This window comes from Dermacentor albipictus, chromosome 2 (genome assembly GCF_038994185.2).
Source record: "Dermacentor albipictus isolate Rhodes 1998 colony chromosome 2, USDA_Dalb.pri_finalv2, whole genome shotgun sequence".
Classification (NCBI taxonomy): domain Eukaryota; kingdom Metazoa; phylum Arthropoda; class Arachnida; order Ixodida; family Ixodidae; genus Dermacentor; species Dermacentor albipictus.
Window position 1 is genome coordinate 40,939,002 of NC_091822.1, and position 27,254 is coordinate 40,966,255.

General features: G+C 44.1%; 4 protein-coding genes and 1 pseudogene across 7 annotated transcripts in view; 3 read left to right on the forward strand and 2 right to left on the reverse strand.

The window, feature by feature from the left end:
- Positions 1 to 27,254, reverse strand: part of LOC139055919 (3-oxoacyl-[acyl-carrier-protein] reductase FabG-like) — a 73,958-nt gene that overhangs the window by 27,278 nt on the left and 19,426 nt on the right. For both annotated transcript variants that reach the window (XM_070533565.1, XM_070533566.1), the window contains exons 4-6: positions 8,685 to 8,823; positions 6,336 to 6,376; positions 2,256 to 2,325 (exon numbers count right to left, since the gene is read on the reverse strand). In XM_070533565.1, the coding sequence (XP_070389666.1) occupies positions 2,256 to 2,325; positions 6,336 to 6,376; positions 8,685 to 8,823 (250 nt within the window). The remainder of the gene's footprint in view (positions 1 to 2,255; positions 2,326 to 6,335; positions 6,377 to 8,684; positions 8,824 to 27,254) is intronic.
- LOC139056448 (zinc finger MYM-type protein 1-like) lies at positions 10,373 to 25,001 on the forward strand (annotated as a pseudogene).
- On the reverse strand, positions 12,522 to 16,461 carry LOC135919204 (BEN domain-containing protein 5-like). 3 transcript variants are annotated; one of them, XM_070533567.1, is made up of 7 exons: positions 16,327 to 16,461; positions 16,068 to 16,235; positions 14,022 to 14,337; positions 13,380 to 13,463; positions 13,201 to 13,283; positions 12,804 to 13,023; positions 12,522 to 12,710 (listed from the first exon to the last, which is right to left on the reverse strand). In XM_070533567.1, the coding sequence occupies exons 3-7, from the start codon at positions 14,230 to 14,232 to the stop codon at positions 12,589 to 12,591; spliced, it is 720 nt and encodes a 239-aa protein (XP_070389668.1). In that variant the 5' UTR covers positions 14,233 to 14,337; positions 16,068 to 16,235; positions 16,327 to 16,461; the 3' UTR covers positions 12,522 to 12,588. The 3 variants fall into 3 exon arrangements, with proteins under 3 accessions (XP_070389668.1, XP_070389670.1, XP_070389669.1); XM_070533569.1 differs by having other exon boundaries at positions 14,022 to 14,063; positions 14,142 to 16,235; XM_070533568.1 differs by having other exon boundaries at positions 12,800 to 13,023; positions 14,022 to 16,235.
- Positions 17,994 to 19,713, forward strand: LOC139056449 (uncharacterized). Its single transcript, XM_070534692.1, has 3 exons — positions 17,994 to 19,368; positions 19,454 to 19,606; positions 19,699 to 19,713. Exons 1-3 carry the CDS (start codon positions 18,214 to 18,216, stop codon positions 19,711 to 19,713), a joined length of 1,323 nt encoding a protein of 440 aa, XP_070390793.1. The 5' UTR covers positions 17,994 to 18,213.
- Positions 19,612 to 21,621, forward strand: LOC135919201 (uncharacterized). The gene is made up of 2 exons (XM_070534693.1): positions 19,612 to 20,580; positions 21,590 to 21,621. The coding sequence occupies exons 1-2, from the start codon at positions 19,845 to 19,847 to the stop codon at positions 21,619 to 21,621; spliced, it is 768 nt and encodes a 255-aa protein (XP_070390794.1). The 5' UTR covers positions 19,612 to 19,844.

Below are 27,254 nucleotides of genomic sequence, written 5' to 3' on the forward strand. Positions count from 1 at the left end.
CTTCTTGTCGTGCCAAAACATCTACGACAGACTGTGCTCTTTGAGATGGATGACGCACCCACTGCAGGACATCTTGGGGTAACCCACACGTACGACCGCGTCCGCCGCTGCTTCTATTGGCCTGGTCTCACTTGCTCCGTCCGACGCTATGTTGCTGCCTGTGATCCCTGCCAGCGTTGGAAAACACCTCAGGTGCTACCTTCCGGTTATCTACAGCCGATCACCGTCCCTGTGGAACCGATCTTTCGTGTTGGATTAGACCTCCTCGGTCCCTTTCCCACGTCATCCTCTGCAAACAAATGGGTAGCCGTCGCAACTGATTACGCCACCCGATACACTATCACGCGAGCCCTCCCTACCAGTTGCGCCACTGACGTCACAGACTTTCTCTTGCGTGACATTATCTTAGTGCATGGCGCCCCGCGACAGCTGCTTACTGACCGTGGTCGTAACTTCCTCTCGAAAGTTATCGCCGACATTGTGCATTCCTGCTCTATTCAACACAAGCTGACTACCTCATACCGTCCTCAAACCAATGGCCTGACAGAGCGGTTAAACTGTACTCTTACTGACATGCTGTCCAAGTATGTTTCGAAGGACCACCACGACTGGGACGTTGCCCTTCCTTACGTCACATTTGCTTATAATTCTTCCCGGCATGACACCGCCGGATTTTCTCCATTTTATCTACTCTATGGTCGCGAACCGACCTTGCCGCTTGACACGGTACTTCCTCCTGCTGCGATCTCAACAACCGAGTATGCGCATGACGCCATCGCCCTCGCTGACCATGCACGCCAGCTTGCCCATGCTCGACTGACACTCGCAAACCACGCAGCAGCGTCAGTACAACGCCCGCCACCGTGACGTACAGTTTTCGCCTGGTGCACTCTTGTTCCTGTGGTCGCCCTCTCGTCACGTCGGACTTTCCGAAAAGCTCCTTTCGCGATACACAGGGCCCTACTGCGTGCTGCGCCAGGTGATGCCTGCGACGTACGAAATTGCTCCTGTGAGCTCAACCTCGTCATCTACTCTATCATCTACTGATGTCGTGCACGTCAGTAGGCTCAAGACCTACTACACTGCTTACTCTGGCCTTTAGTCACTCCGGGACGGCGCTTTGGCCACTTGGGGTAGTGCTACGGGATAGTCTTTCCAATGACGAAGAGCCGAGCAGTAAGAAGACGACGACGATTAGAAGCTAGCACGAGCTGTTGCTTCTTGGCCAAGCGCAGCGTATTTTATTGTAAATATACTTGTACACAGCTTTTCGTCTGCGTCTTCCTCCGTAACAACAATATTACTAATGACCTATCCTGGAACATGCATGTTGATTATGTAACCCGCAATGCTAACTGCACTCTTGGCTACCTGCGCCGTAACTTTTCCAAAGCGCTGTCTTCCTTAAAAGTAATTCTTTATAAAACTTTAGTCCGTTCAAAACTAGAATATGCATCTTCAAAGGGAGTATGGTAGCGCGATTCAAAGACGGGACAAGAGAAGACACAAAGGGACACACACAGCGCTGTGTGTGTCCCTTTGTGTCTTCTCTTGTCCCGTCTTTGAATCGCGCTACCATACTCCCTTTGAAGATGCATTACCAACAAGCCCACATTGCAACCCTTGTAGAATATGCATCCAGCTTCTGGGGCCCCAGTCAATCCATACTAATCGCTTCCTTTGAATCTGTTCAGAATCGCGCAGCCCGGTTTATTCTATCAAATTATTCCCGCTACGCTTCTGTATCCACAATGAAGAACACACTAAACCTGCGTGATTTGCCTGTACGTCATAAATTTTTTCGTCTCTGCCTCTTTCACAAAATCTATCATCAAAATGAAGTGTTAAAAAGCTATCTTTTTCTTCAGCTGACACAGATTTCATTGCGTGTGGACCACAAGTTCAAGGTTGGTGTGCCATTTTGCCGAACCAACTTATATAATTATTCTTTCATTCCCAAAACCAGCGCAGAATGGAACCACCTTCCTACATCCATCGCTGCCATTATCGACAATAAGTTCAGAAGTGCCATTGAAGATTCCTTACTTTGATAACTTGTATTTTCATAAATTGTATTATTGTATATGAATATGACTTGTATATGAATTAACCACTCCTTTCTCTAATGCCCTCGGGCTCTGAAAGTATTTGTAATAAATAAATAAATAAATTAATTAATATGGTAGCTCTAGGCCGCTGAGTATCCTAAGCATGCACAGAATTTTTGGCGCATGCCAGTCCTTGTAACCACCTACCAAGGGCTGCAGTGCGAGTCAGTTGGTCCAGGCCTGCCTTGCTTATGTTGTAGGCAACGACATTGGGAAACTGCACAAAATGAAAAGCAATTTCAAGGGTTAGTAATTTAGCACAGAGCATGTCGTCCACCCGAATGATTAATTGACGGTGTTGTAGCAGGCACTGTGCTAGCCAGACCTACGAAGAAGATAATTCACAAGGCGCTGGCATGTGAACTGGCTTGAGTGCCGCTCATGTGACGAAGATGGTACTAGCCAATAGCTGAGTTAATGTTGTGTTGTGTTCTTAGTGTTTAACATCCCAAAGTAACACATTGGCTATGAGAGATGCCATAGCTTTGGCTAAATTTTGACCAACTAGGATTGTGTAGTGTAGATGCAAAGCATGGTACACTAGGGTTTTTATATTCTGCCCCCATCATAATGTGGCCACCATGGATGGGAATCAATCCAGCAACCTTCTGCCAAGCAGCAGAATGCCATGGCCACTGAACCACTGTGGCGGGTGTGTCATCTGGCTGGCCGCCATCCGTTTTCGCATATCTTCAGGCATTAAATTTAAGAAATATATATTTTTTGGCACTCTGTGTGCCAAAACCACACTGCAATTAGGAACATGAAGAAACGGGGTTAATCGAGGGGGCCCGATTTTTATCAGTCATTTCAGAAGCCAACAAACACTGACACCAAGGACAACATGGGGGAAATTACTTGTGCTTAATAACTTAAATAAAGAAAAGATAAATTAATGGAAATGAAAGTGGATGAAAAAACAACTTGCCACAGGTGGGGAATGATCGCACAACCTTGGCATTTCGCCTGCAATCCTCCACCAATTGGGCTACCGCGGCGCCATTTCCCCATCCACTTTCATTAGTATTTATGCTTCCTAGTAGAACCCTGGGAGTGTTAGCCAGCGCCTCCACTCACAGACCTTGGCAGCTGATGTGGAACATCCTTTCTGCCGCAGGTGCCATGAGAACGTGATCTTTTTGGGTGAAGGCAACTGGTCAATAAACCCGCGCATGGTACCTGAAGGCATCAATGTTACCGGATTCGAGACCCTCGTTATGTAATAAATGTGAAGAAAGGGGGTTAACCAAGGGGCCAGATTTTTGTTAGTCATATCATAAGAAGCCAACAAACACTGGCATCAAAGACAACATAGGGGAAATTACTTGTGCTTAATAAATGAAATAAAGAAACGATAAATTAATGGAAATGAAAGTGGATGAAGAAACAATTTGCCGCAGGTGGGGAATGATCCCACAACCTTCATGGATAAAAGAACAACTTGCAGCAAGTTGCTTTTTCATGCAATTTCATTTCCATTAATTTAACGTTTCATTATTTCATTTATTAGGCACAAGTAATTTCCCCTATGTTGTCCTCGGTGTCAGTGTTGGCTTCTTATAATGTGATTATGAGGCATATGGTAGTGGGGAACTCTGGATTATTTGACCACCTGAAATGCACTGAAATCTGAGTGCATGAGTGTTTTTGCATTTTGCCTCCATGGAAATATGGCTGGGCTCGAACCCAGAACGCTCAGCTCAGTGGCGCGACACCATAGCCACCAGGCCACTGCATTGGAACATTCTCAGCCATGCGCCATTGGAAGCAGCTTCTGGAAATGTCACATGATGCTGAATTTACCTGGCTCTGAGCGAATTTACTACCAGAGTAAGGAAGCAAGTCCACAATCCGTCTAGTCCTCACCATTTACATGTAAGAGCATCGTAATGTGGTTGTGGAAGAGTGGTTGAGAAACAGAATCAATAGCTATTCAATATCAATATCTACTTGGTTGATGGTGTAATATGTTGATTTCATTTTTTTATTTCTTATGCATTCATTACCTTGACGTACAGATGACGCATAGATATGTTTTTTGTCTTTACATTGCCTGTTTGTATTGCAGGTGACTTGTACTTTTCTTCGGTTGCTTTTATGCTCTATTTATGCATGCCACTCCTGCAAGGGCCAGAATGCTGGCCTGCAGTATATTGAAATAATAATAAGTGAGAAATGAAACAACATCCAGCTACACATTTCCGCGTCACTGCTCTTCAAGCACTTGTTCTTAACCAAACCTCGACCAATTCACACGTCAGCTAAAAATCCCCATCAGAGATATTTTTCATTTTTCTGTTCAGTGCACATGGGGACAAGCGATGTTAAGATAGGCCCACATTCTCAAGGCATGTTATACCACTTGCATCTGCTAGGACATGTCCCAGATCCACTTGTAATTTGAAATTTTTGAATGAATTTGAAATTGTTGCAAGTTGATGATCTTTTCACGACTAAACACCCCAGAGGTGTAATTTAATTCTTGAAAGGAAATGCTACTACTGCATATGCTTTTTCTGCAGACGTAGTTGATTTGTTTTACTCGGTGCCTCAGCAGGAAATGTGTGCCTCTCTTAGGGATTGCATTGACCGTAACGGCCCAGTAGATTTTCAGAACCTAGTGGACATGCCCACTGACAATTTAATGGTTTTATTGGAATTTTATTTAAAGTCTACTTTTATTTCTTTTAACGATGACTTGTATGTTCAATGGCAAAGAATATGCATTGGTTGCCGCATCGCTTCTGTGCTCTGTGACATTTTTTTTTATTCAGTTGACTGTGGCCTGCACAGTTCCTTTGACGATAGGTTCTACCTGAAGGCCTTTAGATAGACTGATTATTTTTAAAATTCTTTGAAAAGGTAACCGTGATTTGACCATTGACCAGTCCATTTACGAGGTCTTAGGCATTTTTAGACTACATGGGGAGGGCACGCTATTTACACGTGAAATCCCTTTTCTTGGTACTCCTTAGTTTTGAGATCTGTTTTTAGGTTGACAAAAACCATGTCTGTTGGCAGTATAGCCCATGTGCCCAGAAGGAATTGTTGCCACACGATTTGGCACATTCAAAGTTAGCTAAAAGAGCAATAGCCACTCTGCCTTCACACCTCATACCTTCACACGATGCAGGCTACGTTTGATAAGCAACTGGCAAGGCTACACACAGCCGCCTACCCGAACTCGGTCGCAGGGGCATTGTCAAGAACATTGCTCCAGAAGGTGAAGGAAAAAGAGCATATGGCTAGCCCTGACCAAAAAGGACGCAAGCACACAGTGGTGCCGTATGTCCGCAAACTTTCCCACAACTTAAAGAAAATCGCTAATAGGTTTGGTGTGCCAGTTGTTTCCTCGGCGCCATGCAAGTTGAGTGGACTGTGTTGGCACATAAGCCACATTGACAAAAAAGAAAGAAAACACACACACACATTAGACCGTATGTGAAATGTATGACAGGCATTATATATGAAATATTGCTGAAATGTGGGAAGTCCTATGCGGGTCAAACGGGGAGATGTGTCAATGACCGGGCACAGGAGCATCAATTGTCTATAATTAACAAGGGTAATGCACGTTTACCTGCCCATTGCATGGTTTGCTTGGCAGGCAGATGTCAGCCACTGCTCTGTGAGATTAAGAGAATTGGCAGGAGTGGTGATACGCTAGCAAGATAACTTTTGGAGGCATACCACATAAAAAAGAGAGGCACGAGTTGCATTAGTGGTAAGTCTATTTTTCTTTTTAATGAGATGCAGGTGTTAAAAACGTCACAGTAATTGCTCTAGACAACACTGATGTACGCACGTGCACTTGTTGATTTTCCCTGCTCTGTTGTAAGAATAAAATCAGTTGAAGCTCAGCGCTTGACATATCGTTTCTTACTTGTCTTTCTAAGTCTTGATTTTCCTGTTAGCGCAACAATGTATTCATTAGACACACACAAAAGTTCACGGTGCGGCAGCTGCTCAGGTTATACTTGATATATTGTCAAAACCAGTAATGTCATAAATGAGCTCAACCACAGCCAGAAAAAAATTTCACAGCAGTTTCTCTTTAGGGACCCACCCAGGAGACTGCGAGCCACAGATAAAAACATTCTGTGCAAGACGCATGTCACAAAAATTGTGATTTCAAATATGTCACTGAGCTCCTTTGTCACTGGCCACAGTGCAGCTCTCATTCTGACTCACTTTCAGCTCTTTCATAAGACAATCTGTGCAACTTACAGCTCGCAGTCCAGCGACACTTGAGACATTTACAATGGTTCCTGGAAAGAAACAAGGAAGTTCGTCACCCCACGACTTTCACAAGGTTTTTCCCGTCAAAGGCAAAAGTAACGTATGTTCATTAATAAATATCATCAGAAGTAATTTTCGGAGAATGTGCACTTAAATGGCAAATCAGAATCTAGTTTTGCATCTCCCATGCATGTACACAGTCGACTTTCGATAACTCTATCCCAATGGTTCCAACAAAAGGGAAAATTATCCTGCAGGTTGAAGAAAAGGCAGAAAAAAGTGCCTAAGCGCACCACTGATTCAGTTGTCAGTACAGTTAAACCTCGATATAATGAACTTCAATGTTACGAAATTCACAATATAACGAAGTATTCATAACTTTTTATAACCTCTTATCCATAGAACACCATCTATTTAAGACCTCAATATAACAAAGTGTTTGTATGCGAATTTAATATAACAAAATTTAGCTTCCGCCACAAAGGAATGGCGAGACAATAAAAGGACTTCCCTGGCTGCAGATGGTCAAATGATTAACTTACAAGCAGCTACTTGCAAACACACCTCTCAAATCACGGCTAGCACAACAAGACCCCTGAAGTGGAACTGCATCCTATTACAGCCTGTGCACTTTGTGCTTTATGTGAGAGTGAAAGTGTGCGAGCGCCAGACAAAAAGGCGGTGACTTCTCGCACGAGCAAAGGCAAAGGGGGGAGGGGAGGTCACTCGCGGCAACGCGATCAAGCCTGTGCGAGGGGGCGGTGTGGGGGAGGTGTGGGGGTTAGTTGGCATGTATCTTGGCCGTGGGTATGCATGGCTGTAAGCGAAGTTGCATAATCTCGAGTTTCGGTGACCGGTTGGAGTGAAAGGCAGAAGTAAGATCCCTGCTGCCAGCACTTTTCATTACAGCGTCGTCCCAGCGCGGGCGATGCTATCAGGCAAAAGTGTGGCTGGCTTTTCCTACCACCAATGTGAAGATATCGTCTTCGTGGCATGAAACTAAAATTCACCGGCGACTGCCACATTCATCAAAATGAATTGCTTTTTCATTCAATTTTGCTTTCTTCGAATGCGTGATAAGTCTGAAAATTCTGTGGCCCCTTTCCGTGACAGAAAAATCTATTGGCGACTGTTTATAATGAAACAAATTGCAGATTTTAACTACTTCATTACATCGATATTTAACATTATTTACCTGATATGAGCAGATTTTGAAACCTTGTGCACAGCCAATTTTTACAGGTTAAATGGGAAAACTAATGCAGATACACTTCCTTAACAAGAAAAAAAATGCAGCATATCTCTGATTTTGGCAATCAGAAAAAATTAAACCACCAAACTTCGGTTTCACATAAATATTTATTTACAGTTAGTGTCCATTACTACACATTTCATTACTGTCTACGAACAGCAATACGTCATTTTCCCGATGGTTTATTGCACATATGACATTCTGCATTGATCAAACAGCTCAGCAACTATCAGAAATAGGATGTTGGCCCATGCCTAAATTTCTTTAATTTGTACCAGGATGCATGCACTTCTCAAGAATGTCAAAAGCAGCTTGCTTGCTGCTAGCTTAGCATATAAAGTGAGCATAATCTTTTTTTTTTCTCTTGATATCAATTAGAATATCGGCTGCCACCATTTTCTCTTTAATCCACACTACTGCCTTCATGTCTCTTTACGTTATGCCTAACATTTTTATTTCCATCGCATATTGCACGGTTATCTCTCAAGCTTCTTTGTTAAACTCTAAGTTTCTCTCCATATGTTAGCACCAGTATAATGCAATGATTGTACACTTTCAAGTATAGTGGCGAGCTCCCAGACCACAAATGTTTTCAAAATGCAATGAAGGTTAACAAATTTCATCAGTAAATAAAGATACTCTGATGCTACAAGCTTTTGTTTATTTCTTAGGGTGATCCGACAATTTGACATTCGGGTAAATCTTACATTCCTTCCGGTCCCACAAGATATGAGTGCTTTAGTCTAATAAAAAACAAGTGTCATCGAATTAAAAAGTTGGCATTTAAAAAATGTTTCATCCATTTGCAAATGTGGATGCAACCCCTACAGGCCTGTTAAGAGGTTCACCTCCCTCATTCAGCATGCCGCACTTATTCCCTTGAAAGGGAAAAATTGCCATCCACCCTAATGGTAGCACGAAGGTGCAACGGAAGCCCAAATGGGTTTCTTTCACTACATTCTGGGTGAATTACAATTTTTATTTTTCATGTACTTTCCTCCACCTTGCAGGCTTCTGCAGAACTGATTCGCCACTTATTCTCTTGTGTAATTGAACATGTTCCATTCATGCCCCCGCACACACACCTTTGGTCTTTTTGAGATGTGGAATGGCAACCTGCACCATGTGGAAGATGCTGCGGAGGTTGACATTCATTATCTCATCGTAGACTGTCAGTGGCGTGTTCTCTGTGGTGCCATTCTTGAGAATGCCAGCACTGTTTACCTGCATCACATAGCCAACAGTGTCTGTAAATAGCAACGAAAAATGTAAAGTAGTAGGCTATAGTCATTAAGAGGCCAAGAACACAGCAGTATGTGTTTTCCATTGTGTACCAAGCAGGGTACCATGCTCTAGTTAGTGAAGCCAACTCGTGCATGGTACACTGTGCCACCAACTCAAGTAAATATTTTCACCAGCACAAACACACATAGTAAGAGACAACGTGAAGGCACTTCTCCAGGTGTCCCTGGACTGGCGAAGATTTGAACAGTGACAAAGGCAGTGCTGTGGGTGGCCAAGAAAAAAAAGCTGTTAAGGACAGCTTAAGGGGACCTGGCCATCAAAACACAGAGCAGCCAACGGAGGTTTGGTGAAGAGTGCAATACAATACGACAGTTTGTAAAATGCAATAGTACTACAACCTTTCATTCAGCAGGTTCTAGAAATTTAAAAAGTGCTGAAAAGAAGAACAAGTTCAAACTAGACCTGAAATCATAACGAAGGTAGCCATAAAGCAGCACAATGTAATACAGTACCCAGAAGAGTTCCAGGCTCCAGAAAAAACTATCACAGGCTAAAGAACCTTACTGCCAGTGGGCTCTTCATCACAACTATACTTCTCAGTTCACTTTGTCGTCTGCAGGAGTTGTCAACCACATTGCTTGCAACTAGTTCCTTGTGAAGACTGCTGCCAGAGTATATAACCACAACCATTCCTGCCACGAGCCTTTCTCCGTATATGCTTTAGTATTCTCAATGTCATGTTGAGTAAACTCTCTAGAGTGGAGTCCAAGAAACTGCAAGAGACAAAGACAGCAGATAATGAAGCCCAGTGGAAGCGCTTGCTTACATGGCTTGTTCAACAAGGTAGGTGACAATCTCCGCGTTTGGAGTCATCCTTTGTAATATTTTAGAGCAGTAGCGTGTACAGTCAACCCCACCTGGACGTCTCAGTTAGCGGGTTGGAATCCCAGCTGAGGGGCCTGCAGTGTTGTAGAGTTTGATGTGAGAGAAAGCGTTGTGCAACTGAAATCTCAATCGTTTAGAAATTAGTCAACATCAGCCCTCAGTCCTCTGGTGGAGCATGCCGGAGAACCATTGTTGGTAATGTGCACGTAAACCCCCCGAGATGTTTTATATTTTAATCTTATTTCACTTTATAATGTACCACAACAAAGGCTGCAAGCGCGAGCATGTTCCTTCGTTTAGTGGAATGAGATCCTGAGCAAATGGTATAAAACTAGTGAGCATACAAATTGAATCTTATCAGTGCTAAAAGTGTAATTTACTATATCTCTGAATATCTAACGTATGATTTCGAGCATGATATAAGAACTATTTTAGAAAGTAAATAGGAACGACTAACGTAAAGCTTCATTTATTTGTTTGAAGTACAGCTCACTAGCTCTTGAGAGCAGCCCAAACAAGGTGTGTCAAAAAAGACCTCCTGCCAGCAGCAAGCGGATGACTGTACCCCCAAGATCCAGCGGCACCAGTGATGCACCAAATGAATCCACGAGAGCTAGAACGATGACCGGTCGCTAGCAATGCAATGCCTATTAATGAGGTGGACAAGAAAGCCAGGCAAGCACACGGTCCTTTCCAGCCTCATCTTAGCAGCCATGCACAAAAAGAAGCAAACAATCAATAGTGCAGTTTTTGTGCGCACTGGCTTGAAACCTGCTGGCTTGAATACAGTCCACTGAAAGACTGTCTTTTGCTTTTTTGTGTTTTTCCACAAGGAAGCGGTTTATCGAAGGGCACTCTGGACCCATCATATGTGTCTACTGGGTTTCAAAAATGGAGAAAGATGACAGATTCAATCAGCAAGAAAAATCCGAGGGTTATGTGAACAGTATCGAGTCCCGGAATCGCTCCAAGGCAAGCAGATCAGTTGCTTCAATGCTAGATGAAAGCTTCGAATTATGAGCGTCTCAAGCAGGAAAAACAACAACAAAAGAACAAGAATGAAATCGCAAGGTGCTAATGCATCTAACTGATGCAGTTCTTGTCGCAAAAGGGGGCAGGCCATTCAGAGGGCACAATGAGTGACGAAAGTGTACGGCATAGTCTCTTTTTAGAAATAGTAATAATCTTAATTAATATGACCCCATGCTGTGGGATCACCTAGAGTCAGGCCCTAAAAATGCCTCCTACACCAGTTACAGGGTACAGAATGGCATCTTGGGGTCACTGCGTGCAGCCATGATGTATTCGGTTATTGAGTGCATACAACAAGATCTCGCTCATGTGTGATGAAACGAGTGACTGTAACTTTCAGTTATTGTGCGGTACTTCTGCAAGATTAACAATAGGCTGGAGGAGGTATTTGTTGCTCTTGAAAGGCTTACAAAGTTAGACAGCGACTCGGTATTTTCCATGCTCCGAGCAGTTCTCACACGCCTACATGTTGTGGGGATGCGCGACCCTCGCGCCTCCCCTGATGTTTTTCCCGCATAGCGCGTCTCCTGTAGTGCGGCTTCGCCGCACACGCGGCAGTCCGAGTGGTACAAGCGTGGTTCGAGAGATGGCGCGAGCATCGCGCCGCTGCGCGGTTACTTTGGTGCGGCTGAGATAAGGCGCTCTCTCTTGGGTTCGAGACAGCAAGCGTGCCGCACGTGCAGCAACGCTCTTCCCCGGCGGGTCGCCGAACAGCGCGGACATTCCGCGCGCGCGGCGACCGATGCATCTGCGAGACCGCCTCGCGTGGCCGCCTTCGAACGCACCACGATTCGCGTGACCATACATGCGAACGACCAGGCGTTGGGATCCAGCATGGAGCGAACATATTCGCTCGCGAGGACGCGGTGAGTCGGACTTCTAGATTTGTCGCGCGCCCATCGGCATGTTTTGTGGATAGCAACTCGGCTAGCAGGCATTGTTGTGTGAAAGGTGCAATAAATGCCCTTGTGATTGTTTGCACCACTGTGTTGTCGTTCCTTTGTCCCAAGAGTACGATGCGAGAATCCCGCATCAGACCCCACATCTGGCGCCCAACGTGGGGCTCTTGGGGCATCGGACGATAATTTTAAGTGTTGCTTCGTTCGAGACCTTTGTTTGAACCGAAGCGTAGGCCTAGCGTGGATTTTGATCGCTAGCGTCGGCGGCGTGCTTTCTTGAGCGAGGCGGCGGTGACTGTAATGTGTTTGAACATGTCAACATACTAAGCCTTTTCGCAAGTGTTTTTTTTTTAATGGCATTCCCAGATGGAAAAAATTTCCAGTTCCAGCTGTATTATTGAACCGGAAATCCTTCCCAGCTGGAAAATGTTCCAGTTGGAAATGACTTTTTCCAGCCGGGATTGGAACTTCTGATCCAGCTGGAAATTGCACCTCTTCCAGCTGGAAATTGCTCCTCTTTCCAGCTGCAGAAAGTGCTCCTATTCCAGCTGGAAAGTGTCCCTGTTCCAGCTAGAGAATGCTCTCAATCTAGCTTGAAAGGGTTCCTGTAATAACTGGAATCGAAGCCGTTTCCAGCTGAAAATGAAGCAATTCCCACTTGGAGTCTCAGCTACCGAGCTGGAAATGTCCTTCAGGTAGACAGAATTAAACCAAGCTGAGTTCTGCTCTGGAAAGAAAGTTTAACAGGATCGATTACGTTTCGCACTTCCATGCAGTGCTTTTCTTCCAAGGAGAAGGGCATATAGCTGGTTGTTTTGAGCAACCACTCAGCCATATGCATAGAGGACAAAACTCCAGCAGTAAAAAACACAATGTACGTATATTTAGAAATATTTACAGTGGTACTCTAGTACTTGACAGCACTTTCTCAGTGTGGAAGGCGAAGTTTTCTTTTTACATCTTGAATTTTTTCACTGAGGGTCCTTGGCAGAGCACGCTCCGCAGCGCCGATGTCCTGGTTGTGTATCTTTCCCCAGTGCCGCAGACAATCTATAATCAAAATAATGTATCTCAAAAGATGATCACAGTGATCAGCTGGAAAAATGCATACTCGTTACCAAACCTTACGCAATACGTACCTACCATAAACAACCTCCACCTTTGCAGGCGTCAGCTGCTTGGATGGCTGCTCGCTGCTGCCACTTTTTGTTGGTGCGAGTCTGCCGCTGACACTTCTTTTTGCCAATAGTTCATTGCCCCAGATCACCTGGGCCGTGTCTCTCACAAGGATGCTAGGCTTTTTATTTCTGAACAGTTTTTCCACTTGCTCAGGCGTGACGAAAATTCCACCAGACAAGTGGAACTGGAAGAAAGCGAAAAAAAGGTGTTTATTGCTATATACAGCGTCAACTAGTATTACAGCACTAGAGGCAACTGCTGCTTATAACACATGCACGTGAAGAGCTCGAAGAACAAGTTTTATTTGAATTTGGGTGCTAACGATAAATTTGTGGTATAGGTGAGCAACAACCATACTCACACGTCCATCAGATGTGGCCTCAAAGTTGCCATCCTGGCATCCATTCGTATCGTCTAAGGCGTCTGGCACAGGCAAATCTGGTGCTAAAGCAGCAAATGTGAGACAGACAACAATAAGTATAATTAAAATAGGTACACATCAAAATTTCGTTCAATTAACAATGTTGCAAGTACATTCACCGTCTTCGATAAAAGCAGCCACTCGTTGAGGCTGCTCTGTAGCAGGTGCCACTAGTGGTGTTTCCAGATTTTGTCGTCTCTCACCTGTACAATAAAAAGTTTGAGATACATATGTATTTGGTCACCATAAATGTGCAATGAGTGATATTGCTGGTACACTTAGTACTCTTACGGCCAGTGGCCATTTGAGACTAGCTGTTGGACCAGCAGCAATACAACTGCTGTTGCAGTCTGTGCTGGCTCACACCTGTGTAATGAAAACTTTGAGTTGTGCGTGCAACTATACACTTCAGTTACTTTGACTTGCGCTGATGTACCTGTTTGGAAAAGAAACTATGTATTCATAGTCTTTAGCTTAACTGCTGTTATCCCATACAAATGTCCATGCTATAATTCCCCATGCAAAGCTTTCTCTTCTCTCTTATCAGAATACTTAACAAAAATAGTTGGCTACACAAACACAATATATACTGTACAGAATGCTTGTTAAATACACCTGCAAACTTGCCACAAGAGTGCAAATAAGTTGTTTTATTAAATGTTGCAGGAATATAGCTTCAGTAGTGACACTTTGATGATCACTTGATAATACAGGATATTAGGTACCTTACAGCTGACAGTGCTGCATTTATGATTGCTTACCTTCACATCTCTCGCGTCTCTGCATGTCAAGTATTTGGGCAACTAGGAAAACATGAAAAGTGGTCATTGTTAGACAGCATATAATACACTCAACTACAATAAATATGAAGTAATGCTTACAGTTGTTCAGCTGTGTTCTAATGTTATTTTCCAAAAACTCTATGCGTTTTTTCAATGATGCATTGTGCTCCCGCTCAATGCGGCACTGCATTTTCCAGTATTTTGCATCTTTTCATGCAGTTATTAGCTCTTTTGAAGAAACCAGCGATTCCTCGTCTGTTGAATCGCTGGTTTCATCATACACCTTCCTTTTGACCTGTGAAAAAAAAAACAATTATGAGGTGCATACACTTTTTCCATTGAACACTCCCACAACAAAATTGGGGTATGCACCAAGATTGTGGCACCATTGCTGGGGCTCCCTATATTGTATCTCGGCTAGCGTGAAATTTTCTCAAACTGCAGTAACTTTACACCCATAATGTTTGATCAAAGTGACTAATAAGAAAGATATTTGGCAGAGACGTGGGTGCTAAGCTGGGTAGCAGGGGGACCTTCCACGTAGTTTATTGTGATGCCTTTATCATCCACAAAAAGCATTAGCAACACCATTGTTCTTTTTTTCTGTAGGCCATGGTTTTGTGTCTTCACTCTCAAGCTGATCCTAAAATGAACATCAAGTTTCACACATCACGTTCAGTATGCCAAGACGTTTTTGCTATTTGTTGGTGTACTGTTCAACAAAATTGCACTGAAGTGTGCACACTTTAGTGCTGAAATATCCTATTTTAGAAGAACAACTCAAACAGCATGTGCTATGTAAAAAAAAGAAAGTGTGACTGTCGTGGCACTCCATAACTCAAAAATGATGTGGTGCAGTGTACAGCATCAGACTACTGCTTATCATAAATTCTTTTGATCTCTGGTACTGACATATAGCTTTAAGAATCCCATGGATTGCCAAATGATTTATCGGTGATACGGGAGATAAATTTCAAATCTTCTATCAAAGCAAGAGTACTGAAACAAGTCTTATTATTTGGTCATGCCATGTGGGTTTGTCTCAAGGGGCACAAATTAATGCTAGCCAAAGCGGAAGGTAAGAGAGAACAAGGTTGCCCATACATGAGATCGTTAGATGACATTCTTCAGGCCACAGGGAAACAGTGGTAAGCTTAAAGAAGCCAATAAAAAAAGTTCTTAATGGTGAAGGTTTGTGCAATGTGCAAATCATTTTCTAGAATAAAAAAGCAGAAAAAGTGTCTTTCTTCTCATCTGTACTTCTTTGTTTCCGTAAAACCATTTTCATGCTGCATAAAATATTATTACGTGCTGCTACCAAGTTGCCCAACGATTTACCCTTTTGGCATTTACAAATTCATGATATCGCAACTTGACAGCAACTCAATGGTACCTTACAATTATGGTCACATACCAGGTACCCATTACAAATGTGAAGACACAAGACTGTGGGCACTTAAATAATTAAGTGGGCAAGAGCCTCCAGATACTAGTCATTCCATTTATTTCCCAAATTTTGCTACAGCAGAGAGAAATAGGTTGCCAAAAGGGTATGCAACATTGTGCCACATACTGACTACTGTACTGGTTTATATGCTAGCTTTTATGCATTAGTAATTGCTCCTCAAAGTGTACCTAAAGTCACCCACCTGTATTTTATACCTTTTTGCATAAGTCAACACTTAACGAAGTCACTTTCTGCTGATGCCTTAACCTACATTTACAGCATGTACGCAAAAGCATAAATTTGTGCATCTCAGTCAATATGGGGTTTTAACAATGCAGTGCAAACACAACGTAAGCAAAATAAGGTGTGAATCAATTCCCTGGCTCATTGCTATCAGTTTAAAAAGAGGCTGCATCCATGACCACTTCTTCCAGCATATCGTGACGAGGTGTTTGCAAGTTAGCATGCCATCAATGCAGTAATACCTCGCAGCACAAGAAAGGCACGTCAGAAGTTAACATTGCACAGCTGTGTTGGTCTTTCAGACACTGCAAGATACTTGCTTCTCTTCTACATACTTGTGACCCTCGTGACTGTTTGGTGGAGGTGCGAGGTGTGGGCAATGGTGCAGCAGCCTCCTTAGCAACGTCAACATTCTTTAGGGCATGTGCCATGTGCTGTCGGAGAACAGCCTCGTACTGCTGCTTTCTTGATGCAGCCTGATTTGCCTGCTTGGCCTTGTCCTGCTATAATGGATGACAATACTGGAAATTAGTGACACTGTTAAAAACTTAGTAGTCTGGAGCTGTGTATAGACAAAGCAAAATATGCATGTACCTGTCTTATGTTCTTCTTTTTAGCATTCACATCCCCTTCAGAGAGGGGCAAGTCCTCCACATCTGACAGCCTGATCGGTGGAATGGGCACTCTCTTGTTTTTTGTTTCTCTTGCCATCTCTTCCCTTGTGGCTGCAAAGAGTATAAAACAACAGACATGTTTCATTGACTGAATCATATTTGGAAAACTATATATCAAGAAACGCTATAGTAACCCTTAATATATTTAGCATAGATACATTTCTGCTGACACGTGGTTTTATTGTCAAAAGTGTAATTATCCGAGTCCCGATCAAGCGAAGGCATATTGAGTGGGCAACAGCCATTTCACCGCCGTCAGACTGTGCCGGTATCGTGCAAAGAAGGATCATATTAAAGCGGTAGTAAGTAGCAAGTATAAGCGCACCGTAATTTAACATGCTAGGCAGTTGGTCCGTGCCACTGCAAGGTCAGTGGCACAGGCTTGCCGTTCCGCGATGTGCCTTTGGCATGCTCGCTTTTTTTCCCAGGCTTTAGCGGCGCTCGCTCGCCCACCCACCGCTGTCACCAATTTGTATTTTCTGACGGCTTCTTCGAAGCCATACGGTTAATGCTGAAATAATGCCAATTAATGAGGTCAAAGCGCCGCAAAACGTCTCCTTGCACTGCCTGCCAGATGCCAGCTGAATTCGAAACATTGCATTTCAAAGTGTAAAGCGTAGGGGAGTGGACATGTCCACTCCCCTACACTTCACACTGAAATGCAATGTTTCGAGCAGCATATTAATTTGCCGAGCCCTTAAATACGTATCTTTAAAACAATATACAAGTATTATAAGTGCGTGCTCAAATTGTTACAAGTTTATGCGCAGCCAGTATCCTTACTCTAATACACTCAACCGACAGGCAGTAATTTCCAGAAAAGTCGGTGCAGCTAACTTTTAGCTCCGGTGCTCCTATCTAAATACATGTAAAAGGAGAATTCGTTTTTCTCGACAACCATTGCATCAAATTCGACGAGGTTTGTTGCACTTAAAAGCAAAACTTAATATCTAGTGAATGCTGGTTTCTAATTTTTTACTGCGGTTGTCAACTATTTAAAATTGTCGAAAATTGAAAAGTTTGAGAAAACGAAACTATGAAGTTTACAATTAACTCTAACTCGGCAATGAAAAACGATATCACAATTCTGTGAACTGCACTTTTTTTTTTAATCAGCAGGGCACTCTAACAAAGTATTTACCTGCGAACTTGAGAATCTGTACGACGTATACGCCACTGTTCTCCTCATTGTCTTCGTCCCGCCAGTATGCGTCGTAAGGCATCGTATTGTCAAAATCCAATTCATTTTCGGGATGGAAGTTATTGACATCGGTTACCGGTATAACATATCGTTTGTCTGTCTTGTCTTCAACAAATCGCACAAGAGCAAACATCGCGCTTACTGATACGATGCACGCGTGCGAAACGATCCACAACACAAACGCGCGGCACCACGACAAACGACACTCGCACCACGCGCTCAGATGCGCGGACTGCGGAGGAACACTAATTGGCCTTCTCACGCTCTGGAGTTCTGCGGAGGGTTTGGAACGCCAACATGTAGATCGCGCATGTGCGTACATTAAATGGTAGTACATTTTTAATAAAGGGTATTTGTTCATACTTCTTAACATGTATTATTGTATATTATTCATTTATAAACAATATATGACTCTTTACCAAAAGAGTTTGTAAATTGCACGGTTGCGGAGCATTTGCGGTGCGGGGTATAGTGCTGCAGCACAAAAGGTTATGGTAGATTTTAGTCCATACGCATGTGGTCCGCGCTCTCGACGCTCTGTTTGTCCGTGGATCAAGAGCTTTATCTCGTTCGCGATTACATAGCTGTACTTGTCTTGGATACCAAATGGCACCGCGAAAAAGGCGTAAAGTCTATCTCGACCCTGGATCAAGCAGCAGCATGCCGAAGTCAACAAAGTGGCTCCTTCACCATCCACTTGGCGCCGCTCCGCGAACACCAAAAGGTCACAAGTCGCCTATGACATCAACGAGATCGCCAACATCGCCAGCAAACTCTCTCGAGGACCAAATCTGTGATGAGTCTACATACACAGACTTAACCCGAGAGAAGGACAGTGATGAAGACTGCAGTGACTTTAGTGATGGTGAACACCCAACTTCCGATGCATCTTTCTCCCAACCGGTGTCCGCGAACGAAGACTGTTTGCCGGGCGAAAATAGTGCGTGTCCGAGCGGTGATCCGAAAGATATAGATGCTGATGAACTCTGTGAACCATTCATTGAAGGTGGAACAGTCACCCGAGGAGATGCCTATATGCTGCTGTTGGACTTGGCAATTAAATTTGGCCTATCCTGGGCTGCAATTGAAGACATTCAGAAGCTTTTCAACAACCTCTTTGAGAAGAAATGTTTTCCGGAAAGCAAATACCTCTTCAAGAATTTTTGTGGAATTGACATGAAGGATGTGATTTTCAATTTTTACTGCGCAGATTGCAAGCATCTGCTTGCTAAAACAACGGGATGCCTGGAGCAGCGTCAAAAACTAGAAGTCAAATGTACAGTCTGCAACACAAAATATGTAGGCCGTGATCTTGTGCGCACAGGCAGCCTTTTTGTAACTTTGCCAATTGAGAAGCAGCTGATGGCAATTCTTTCTAGCAAGACAGCCAACACTGCGCTAGCAGCAAACCTCAGCCGGCCACAGAGCAGTAATAGCTTAATGACTGACATCTTGGATGGCCATCAATACCGCACTGCACGTGAAAAGGTTGGGATGGCTACTCATGATTTAACATTGACTGTGAACAGTGATGGCAGTCCTGTGTTCAAGTCGTCAAAGTACAGCATATGGCCTGTGCAAATAATTTTAAATGAGTTACCACCCCGGCTGCGTTGGAGCAATGTAATGGCACCACTCCTGTGGTATGGGCATCAGCATCCAAATATGCCAATGCTGCTGCAGGCATTTGTGCATCAACTGGAGCAGCTAAATGCAACTGGTATCACGTGGACACTTGCTGGCGCACAAGTACGCTCTAAGGTAAATGATCCCGAACAGAAAATTTTAACACATTTACGACACAACTCTTGAGTATATATTCACATGATATTCCATTATTTTGCAGGTTTTCTGCATATGTTGCTGTGCAGATGCACCTGCCAGAGCTGCAATGCAACAAATGGTCCAGTTCAACGGTTACTTTGGTTGTAGCTGGTGCTACCATCCAGGAACCAATGTACAAGGCAAGTCCTATGCCACTCTTGGCTCTTTTGCTGTGGTCAGAAAGCTGGACCAGTTAAAATACATGCTACCACTGCAAAAAAATGTGCCAGTCTATGTGGCTGAGTATTCGGCACATTTTATCTCTAGTATGGATCAGTGTAGAGGGAAGTGTGATTCAGTTACCGTAAATTAAACTTGCTGTGTGTATACTTTTGCTTTTTTTAACAGGTACTATCAAATACTGCTTGGATCAGCTCTACCCTGATCGCACTGACGAAGAAACTTTGGTGGACATGAAGGTGGCTTGTCGTACTGGCACTACTGTACATGGAGTCAAGGGCCCATCTCCACTTATTAACTTACCCGGTTTTAGCCCTGCTTGGTCATGGTGCCCAGATTACATGCATTGTGTTCTACTTGGTGTCGCAAGACAGTTGACAGAATTGTGGCTCTCTGATACAGGAGTAGATTATTACTGTGGCATGCCCTCTACTGTGAGGGTTATAAATGAACGGCTTGGTGAAATAAGAATGCCTGTATGTGTTAGCCGTCAGCCACGACCGCTGCAGGTTAGAAAATATTGGAACGCCTCAGAATGGCAGTACTGGTTGCTTTATTACAGTGTACCTTGTCTCGCTGGTGTGCTTGAGGACAAGTATATGACTCACTGGAACCTTCCTGCATCAGGTGTATTCATCCTGCTAAAGGATTCTATTTCACGTGCAGATGTAGACCTCAGCACAGAACTACTTACAGAGTTTGTCGTTGGTGTTGAATTTTTGTACGGCCGGAGCAACATGACGTACAATGTGCACCAGCTTTTACATTTGCCAAAGTCGGTTGTTTTGTTTGGACCTCTGTGGGCACATTCTTGTTTCTCATTTGAAACAAATATGGGCAGGCTCTTGAAGCTAATAACATCTGCCAATGGAGTGGCCTTGCAGATTGCTAGCAGGCTTCTCTTGCGCAGCAGTCTGCTAGCCCTGAAAGCACGTGCAAGCAACTATGCACTTTCGTTGATCAAAGAAAGTGCTGCAAAAGAATGCTTGGAAAACATTACTTCTCTAGGCAAACCTGAGACAGTTCATGATGATTTTTCTGCCCATACAGAACTACAGGGAAAGCAAATAGTTGAATTTCGTAGGATGAAGGTTGGGTGCACTGTAATTGCATCAGAGCGATACAGCAAACATGTCAGAACAAATAGCACTGCTATTGTTTTTCCAGATGGCACTTATGCCAGGGTAAAAAGAATATTCTGCTCCAGAGAACCATCGGGAGAACACTGCTTTATTATTTCTGAAGTGTACACTGTTGACTCTGTCCTGCCAAGTGAGCACATTAAGAACGCAAAAAAACGAGGTGATGAATGTCTGCTCAAGATTGGTGCACAGATACGACCATGCATATATTTTTGTTTTAATAACCACGAGTACTTTTGTGATTTAGTTAACTCTTCTGAATGGTTTTGATGACCTAATAGCTGACAATAAAAAAATTCTGGCACCAAAGTTTTTAATGTGAAGCATTAGGATTGGCCCCTGGTTTATTCTTGTCCAGCCAGATAGCGTCAAAAATAAAGTGTACAGTGGTAGACTTCGAACACAGGTCCATCAGTGCTCCAGTAGGTATAAGACTCTCTTCATCCTTAGAAAGATGTTGCCATATGCAGAATATTGGTCAGGACAGGGTAACAAATGAAGAAATCCAATTTGATGATCTGATAGTTAGGCTATAGTAGCATGTACTGCCTGCAAAGTACATAACCTCATGAGTTTATTTTTCGCGATCACTAGCTCTTTGAGATGCCATATGATGTTGAACTAACTTCAGTACCGACCAAGTAGGTTCAAGGTGCAACACCCAGCAGCTGCTGTCAAGTGAAACTAGAAAGGTTTATGAAAACCTTAGCTAGGAAGCTGTCATGAATCAAATAAAAATTAGTCATCTTCAGTACTGCCTAGTGCTTGCAAGTACTCTTGCTTTCTTTGTGTTTTGTTTTGTACTCCTGACGGTGCTTGGCATCTTTTAATTGCAGTCTCCATGATTCATCAACGAAACCACTTGTAAGCAGGTGTTTGAGAGATGAAAAGTTTTCCTTCCTCTGTTTGCCGCATGCATGTGAAGCACTTCCTTATTGTGCTAGTGTATTGTACTTGAGATAGTAATATATCTCTTACTACACGTAGCAGGACATTTTGCATCCAAGTCGTGCTGCATAAGACCAGCTGCTTACAGGGTATCCATCAGTCTGCTTCTGACAGCCACTTAGCAAGTCAGATGCTTTGCTTTAGCATAGATGCCCACAGCACTTGCGAGACTTACTTAACTGCCTTTTCTGTATGTTGTAATTGTATGATGTTGCAAGAACTTCAAAGTTACTCTTCTATTATGAAAATATTGAATATCATGCAGGCTTTGTACAAGCAGGCATGAGCAAATTACCTAAGGTGGCTATATGTATACCACTGTTACACCTTGGTGTTTTCGCTTGATTACAAAGAACAGATGCACTCATTGGTACTACATTGTGATTCAATACGCCACTATGTGTAATAATTCAGGATTGTTTTCATATAAACGTAATGCTATCCAAGCATTCTCCTGCATTGTCAGCAGTTTAAGCAATTGTTGCACATGAAACCATGTGCAACAACACATGGTTCCATCCGTATGTTGTCCTTTTTTGTCCTACCATTTATTGATCCCCCTAATAAGTTGCAAAATATGTGTCGCAGCCATTCTGTATGCTTTGAACAGACATACTTCAAGATGTTCGCTAGTTCCATTTATAAGGTGTCATTTCCCACACATATTTTTGCCTGTCAATTGCAATAAAAAATTGTTCATACGACCAATTTTATTATTTTCTTTCAAGAGATTATATTTTTAGTGTTGCACACTAAAAGCATATATCCACATATGTGCTGAAGGGACATATATTTCTGAAGCACATCATATAGAATGAAGTCAGTCCTGTATCAAATACTATTGTCTTGAAAATGAATTACAATCTAATTTTGTACCTTAATCATTTCTGTTGCCTATAAGCAAACAGAAAAGCAGGACAGTAAATTATGAGCCTGGAACCAAAAACTTGGTCTAAAATGTTTCACTCTCACAACTCTCGAATTTCCTGTGCAAGGCACAACAAGCCCATCAGAACAAAATAATTGTGTATTAGAAACAAAAAGAAAACTTTCAGGATTTCAGAAAAAGTGCTAAGCCTTAATTGCCTAGCTTTCAAGTTAGTTAATGTGTACTAGGGAATGCAAACATACTCACTTTTTCACAATTCACTGCAAGCTAAAACCAGCGAACATTCCTAGCTGTTTCCAGCTTCAGCTGGCAGCCCATCCAGTCTAGCGATCATTTTCCAGCTGGACCATGTCCGGCTGGAAACTGGCCCAGCTGGATAATGTGATTACCAGCCGCATTTCCAGCTGAAAAACTTTCATTCCAGCTGGTATTGAAAAAGCCAGCAGGAAATGAAGCTGGAAAACCCTTTTCCAGCTGGAAATTGACCTCCCATTTTCGTCTGGGTTCGTTGGTACGAGAGCCACGTGGTCTGCATCCTGGGAGAGCGAGGCTGAGCGCCCGCGGAGCAGTGGCAAGCCTGAAGCGAGTGAGTACGGAAGCCTCGTGGGTGGTCCGAATTTCTTATGTAAATAGCTTCTTCTATCTCTTTGACTCGGATGAAGTCGCGGTTCTGGGAGCCGGGTGGCCGCGGGCCACGGGTGCCACTACGGGCTGACTGGTATTGCGGCCTGGCACCGGGCGCTCCGACACCGTCTGAGACGGTGGGCGCCGTCAACTCGGATGCTGTGTGCACCGAGCGGAGTAGGACCACCTCACAGAGCTGACGTCTCCTCGCGGCTGCCTGTTTTGCGCCCATTTTGGGTGTTGTTTGTTGGATGCCGGTTGTTGTCAGAGTAGCGACGCTTTAGGCCTAAGGCTTTACGAAGCTGCCTGTCGCACGTGGCGGGACACAACCCGGTGGACCATGGCGTTGAGGTGTTGCAATTTGCTTCCCTCATTCAATTTAGCCTCGCACGAATTGAAATTACTCGTTCGACTCAAGAAAGCGAGGTTCGTTCACGTGAACTTAGCATCTGAGTAGCTGCCCGATCTTTTGCTAGCCGAGTTGAACATCGTACCACGTGGGCGATACGCATGCAGAATTCCTCTCCCTTGCACTACTTTAGTGTTTGCCGAGTGTGTTGAGTTTACGCAGCGTGATTGGAGTCACCCCTGGCTTGCTGTCACCTGCACATCGTCTGCGCTGCTGCCCCGGACTACGATCGAGTCACCCCGGGCGATGGAGATGCTGTGGCCAGTTCGGCGCAGCGACTTCGGCGGCCTCCTGTATCCAGCTCACAACCCTCGGCAGCGGACAAAAGAGCCGGCGGTCATCGACAGCTACGGCGGCTCTTGCCAGCAAGGCGCGTCGGCGCGAGCGACGCTTGCTCGTACCGACTTCTGCGTCGTCGTCTCCGGAGCCCTGGCCTGGGATCGTGCCGTCGAGGCTGCAAAGCCGCTGCTGTGACCGGCGGACGCCAGCGGTGTACCCAAGGACAATGTCGGCTCGCATGCTACGGACAGCGTGTGGACATTTCTTCGGCGCGACCACTGTTGCACTATCTTGTTCGCGAAGCACGGGTTAATGTTGAACCGTGTCACGTTTCGCCGGAATAAGAAGTGATTTAAGGTTGGGGGGATGTGGGGATGCGCGACCCTCGCGCCTCCCCTGACGTTTTTCCCGCATAGCGCGTCTCCTGTAGTGCGGCTTCGCCGCACACGCGGCAGTCCGAGTGGTACAAGCGTGGTGCGAGAGATGGCGCGAGCATCGCGCCGCTGCGCGGTTACTTTGGTGCGGCTGCGATAAGGCGCTCTCTCTTGGGTTCGAGACAGCAAGCGTGCCGCACGTGCAGCAACGCTCTTCCCCGGCGGGTCGCCGAACAGCGCGGACATTCCGCGCGCGCGGCGACCGATGCATCTGCGAGACCGCCTCGCGTGGCCGCCTTCGAACGCACCACGATTCGCGTGACCATACACGCGAACGACCAGGCGTTGGGATCCAGCATGGAGCGAACATATTCGCTCGCGAGGACGCGGTGAGTCGGACTTCTAGATTTGTCGCGCGCCCATCGGCATGTTTTGTGGATAGCAACTCGGCTAGCAGGCATTGTTGTGTGAAAGGTGCAATAAATGCCCTTGTGATTGTTTGCACTACTGTGTTGTCGTTCCTTTGTCCCAAGAGTACGATGCGAGAATCCCGCATCAGACCCCACAATGTATCGTGGCATTAAGTGACCATCGTCTGCTTTGACTGGGCTTCTATGCCTGGACACATGTCTGGCGTTCAGGCCAAGTGCAAAGAGCAGAATATGTACGTTCACTGCTATTCACAGTGCTTGAACCTTGTGCTTGTGGATGGATGTTTGTTGTGAGCAAAAAACAGATTGTTGTCAGATTTCTCTGGTGTTCTGCAGCTTGCATACATCATTGGAAGTAGTGCTGTGCACCATGCTGTATTCGAGCAAATTCCCCACACTGTTGGCATAAAGTTGAAAATTTTGAAGTCACTGTCCATGACACGGTGGGTATGTCATGCTGAAGCTGTAAAGGCTGTTCATGAGAGCTACACTGAGCTGTCAAGCGGTGCAACGAAGATTGTGAAAGCAACAGAGCACCCCGAGACGAGAGCAAGAGGCAAGGGACTCCTTTCATAGTTGATGAGGTTGGACTTTGTATGCTGCATGGAAATAGCTCACCCTGTTCAGGACCCTAAAGTTAACCTCGCTACTGCACTCAATGAAGTCGGGCACCTGCAAAGAGCACTGCAAGAAATGAGGCACGATGAAACAGTCTTTGTAAGGATGTTTTCGGATGCTTGGACAGTATGCAGATTGAATGAAATCGATATTCCTGACCTTTGAAGACGAACAATATTGAAGCGAATTGATCAAAACTGGGCAAATTATTGTTTCATTGCAACAAAAAGGAAGCATTTCATACTGGCGTATTCTTCCCGATGCTTGATGCCTTCATTCACAGAATCAAGGAAAGATTCAGACAAGAGACTTGGGACTCGTGTCTACCATGCAGATCCTTCTGAACCTTACTGCAGCAGATGAGCAGATAGCTAGTATTTGTAGCTTTTTTTTAGACAGATCCAGACAGCTTACGTCTAGATTCTAGAACCAGTAAAGAAAAAGCAAACATGACCACCTACGACTGGCTTGATTCACTCAGGAAAAATGGGTTGGAGGATTCTATGCTCAAGTATTTTTTTCGTGTTCTAAACCTTTTTTCTACAATTTTCCACAAATTGCTCATGTGAAAGGCCATTTTCCAAGCTAATACACCTAAAGACAAAGTTAAGATGCTATGTCGCAGGAACGACTTTGTTGGCTGACGCTGCCATTTGTTGAGCAAGAAATTGCAGCATCCATCACTTTTGATCATATTCTGATTTTACATTGAAAGCACCCAAGCTTTTGTCATGAATATCTTATTCCTGCCATTTGCAACAACCGCAAGTGAGAAGGAACTGAAACAAGCAAGCATGGGCTGCTCTTCAGGACAGGTTGTGTTGACCTGGACACCTCAGAATTAGGCTTTATTTTTTCTCGGTCAACAGATGGCGGAAGAGGCTGCATTATCCCACGACGCTGACCAAACCCATGCTTGCCTATCACTTGTATAGTTCTGCACATCTCAGCTTAAGCAGTTATATTTTATGCTAGCTCTTATTTCATTATGTGCCTTTTTTTTTCTTTTGCATCTGCTCAATTATGCTGTTTGAATGTTGCTTGGAGCATATTGTTTGTAAACCGAAAATATGTGGCACCTGTGTGCTCACATGACTTTTTTTTTTGCTTTCGGCATTGACATCTTTGTTTTCCATGTTCAAGCATTTGTTTTTATTCGTCGTGAAAGTTCTGTGCAAGCAGACAGGGATGAAGAAAAAAACACAAGGACGAGCAACGTTTCACGGTGAATCAATTCTAAGTGGGCCGGCTTTCAGTGATGCTTGTTTTTTATTGTTGCGATTACATTCTGAGCCATTTTTTCCGTAAGAAATGGCTCTTATTGCTTAAAAGTACATTTCCTGGTTCCTTTAACCGATCAGTCATTCTGTTCATCGAAGCGTGGATATTTCTCTTGCTCCAGGGTCCCACAAAAATTAATATGTTGATAAAATAATCAGATTTTGCAAACAGTACCTGTTACACTTCAGATGTGTTCAAGCATCACACTTTGTATTACTGATATGCACCTTTGATACGACCGAATTTTTTGAGAAAAATGCAACAGGTCAGCTGTAAATATGGCTTCATAGATTAAGGTTTGAAGGGCCATCATCATTAGCACTGCATCTCTTAGCATAATGCAGAGGTCATTTCAGAGGGGCTGGACATGTGTTAGGGGTGGGGGGTGGGGAGGGTCGGTCTGATTAGAATTAGCTCCCTCTCATGCAGAACCCTGTGCACACGTATGGGTGCACATTACAATGGTGTTAAATGGGCAGTTTCAAGCACAATTGAGCCCAATCGAGATCAAAATTTTTTTTGTGCAACTGGTTCTATTCCACCAGCTTTGAAAATCGTAACTGAAGAATTACATGATCAGGCTCAATCACAAAAAGTGGCCATGTGATAGTAGTTCGAGAATTAAATGCATGTTAAGTGGGTGTGCAT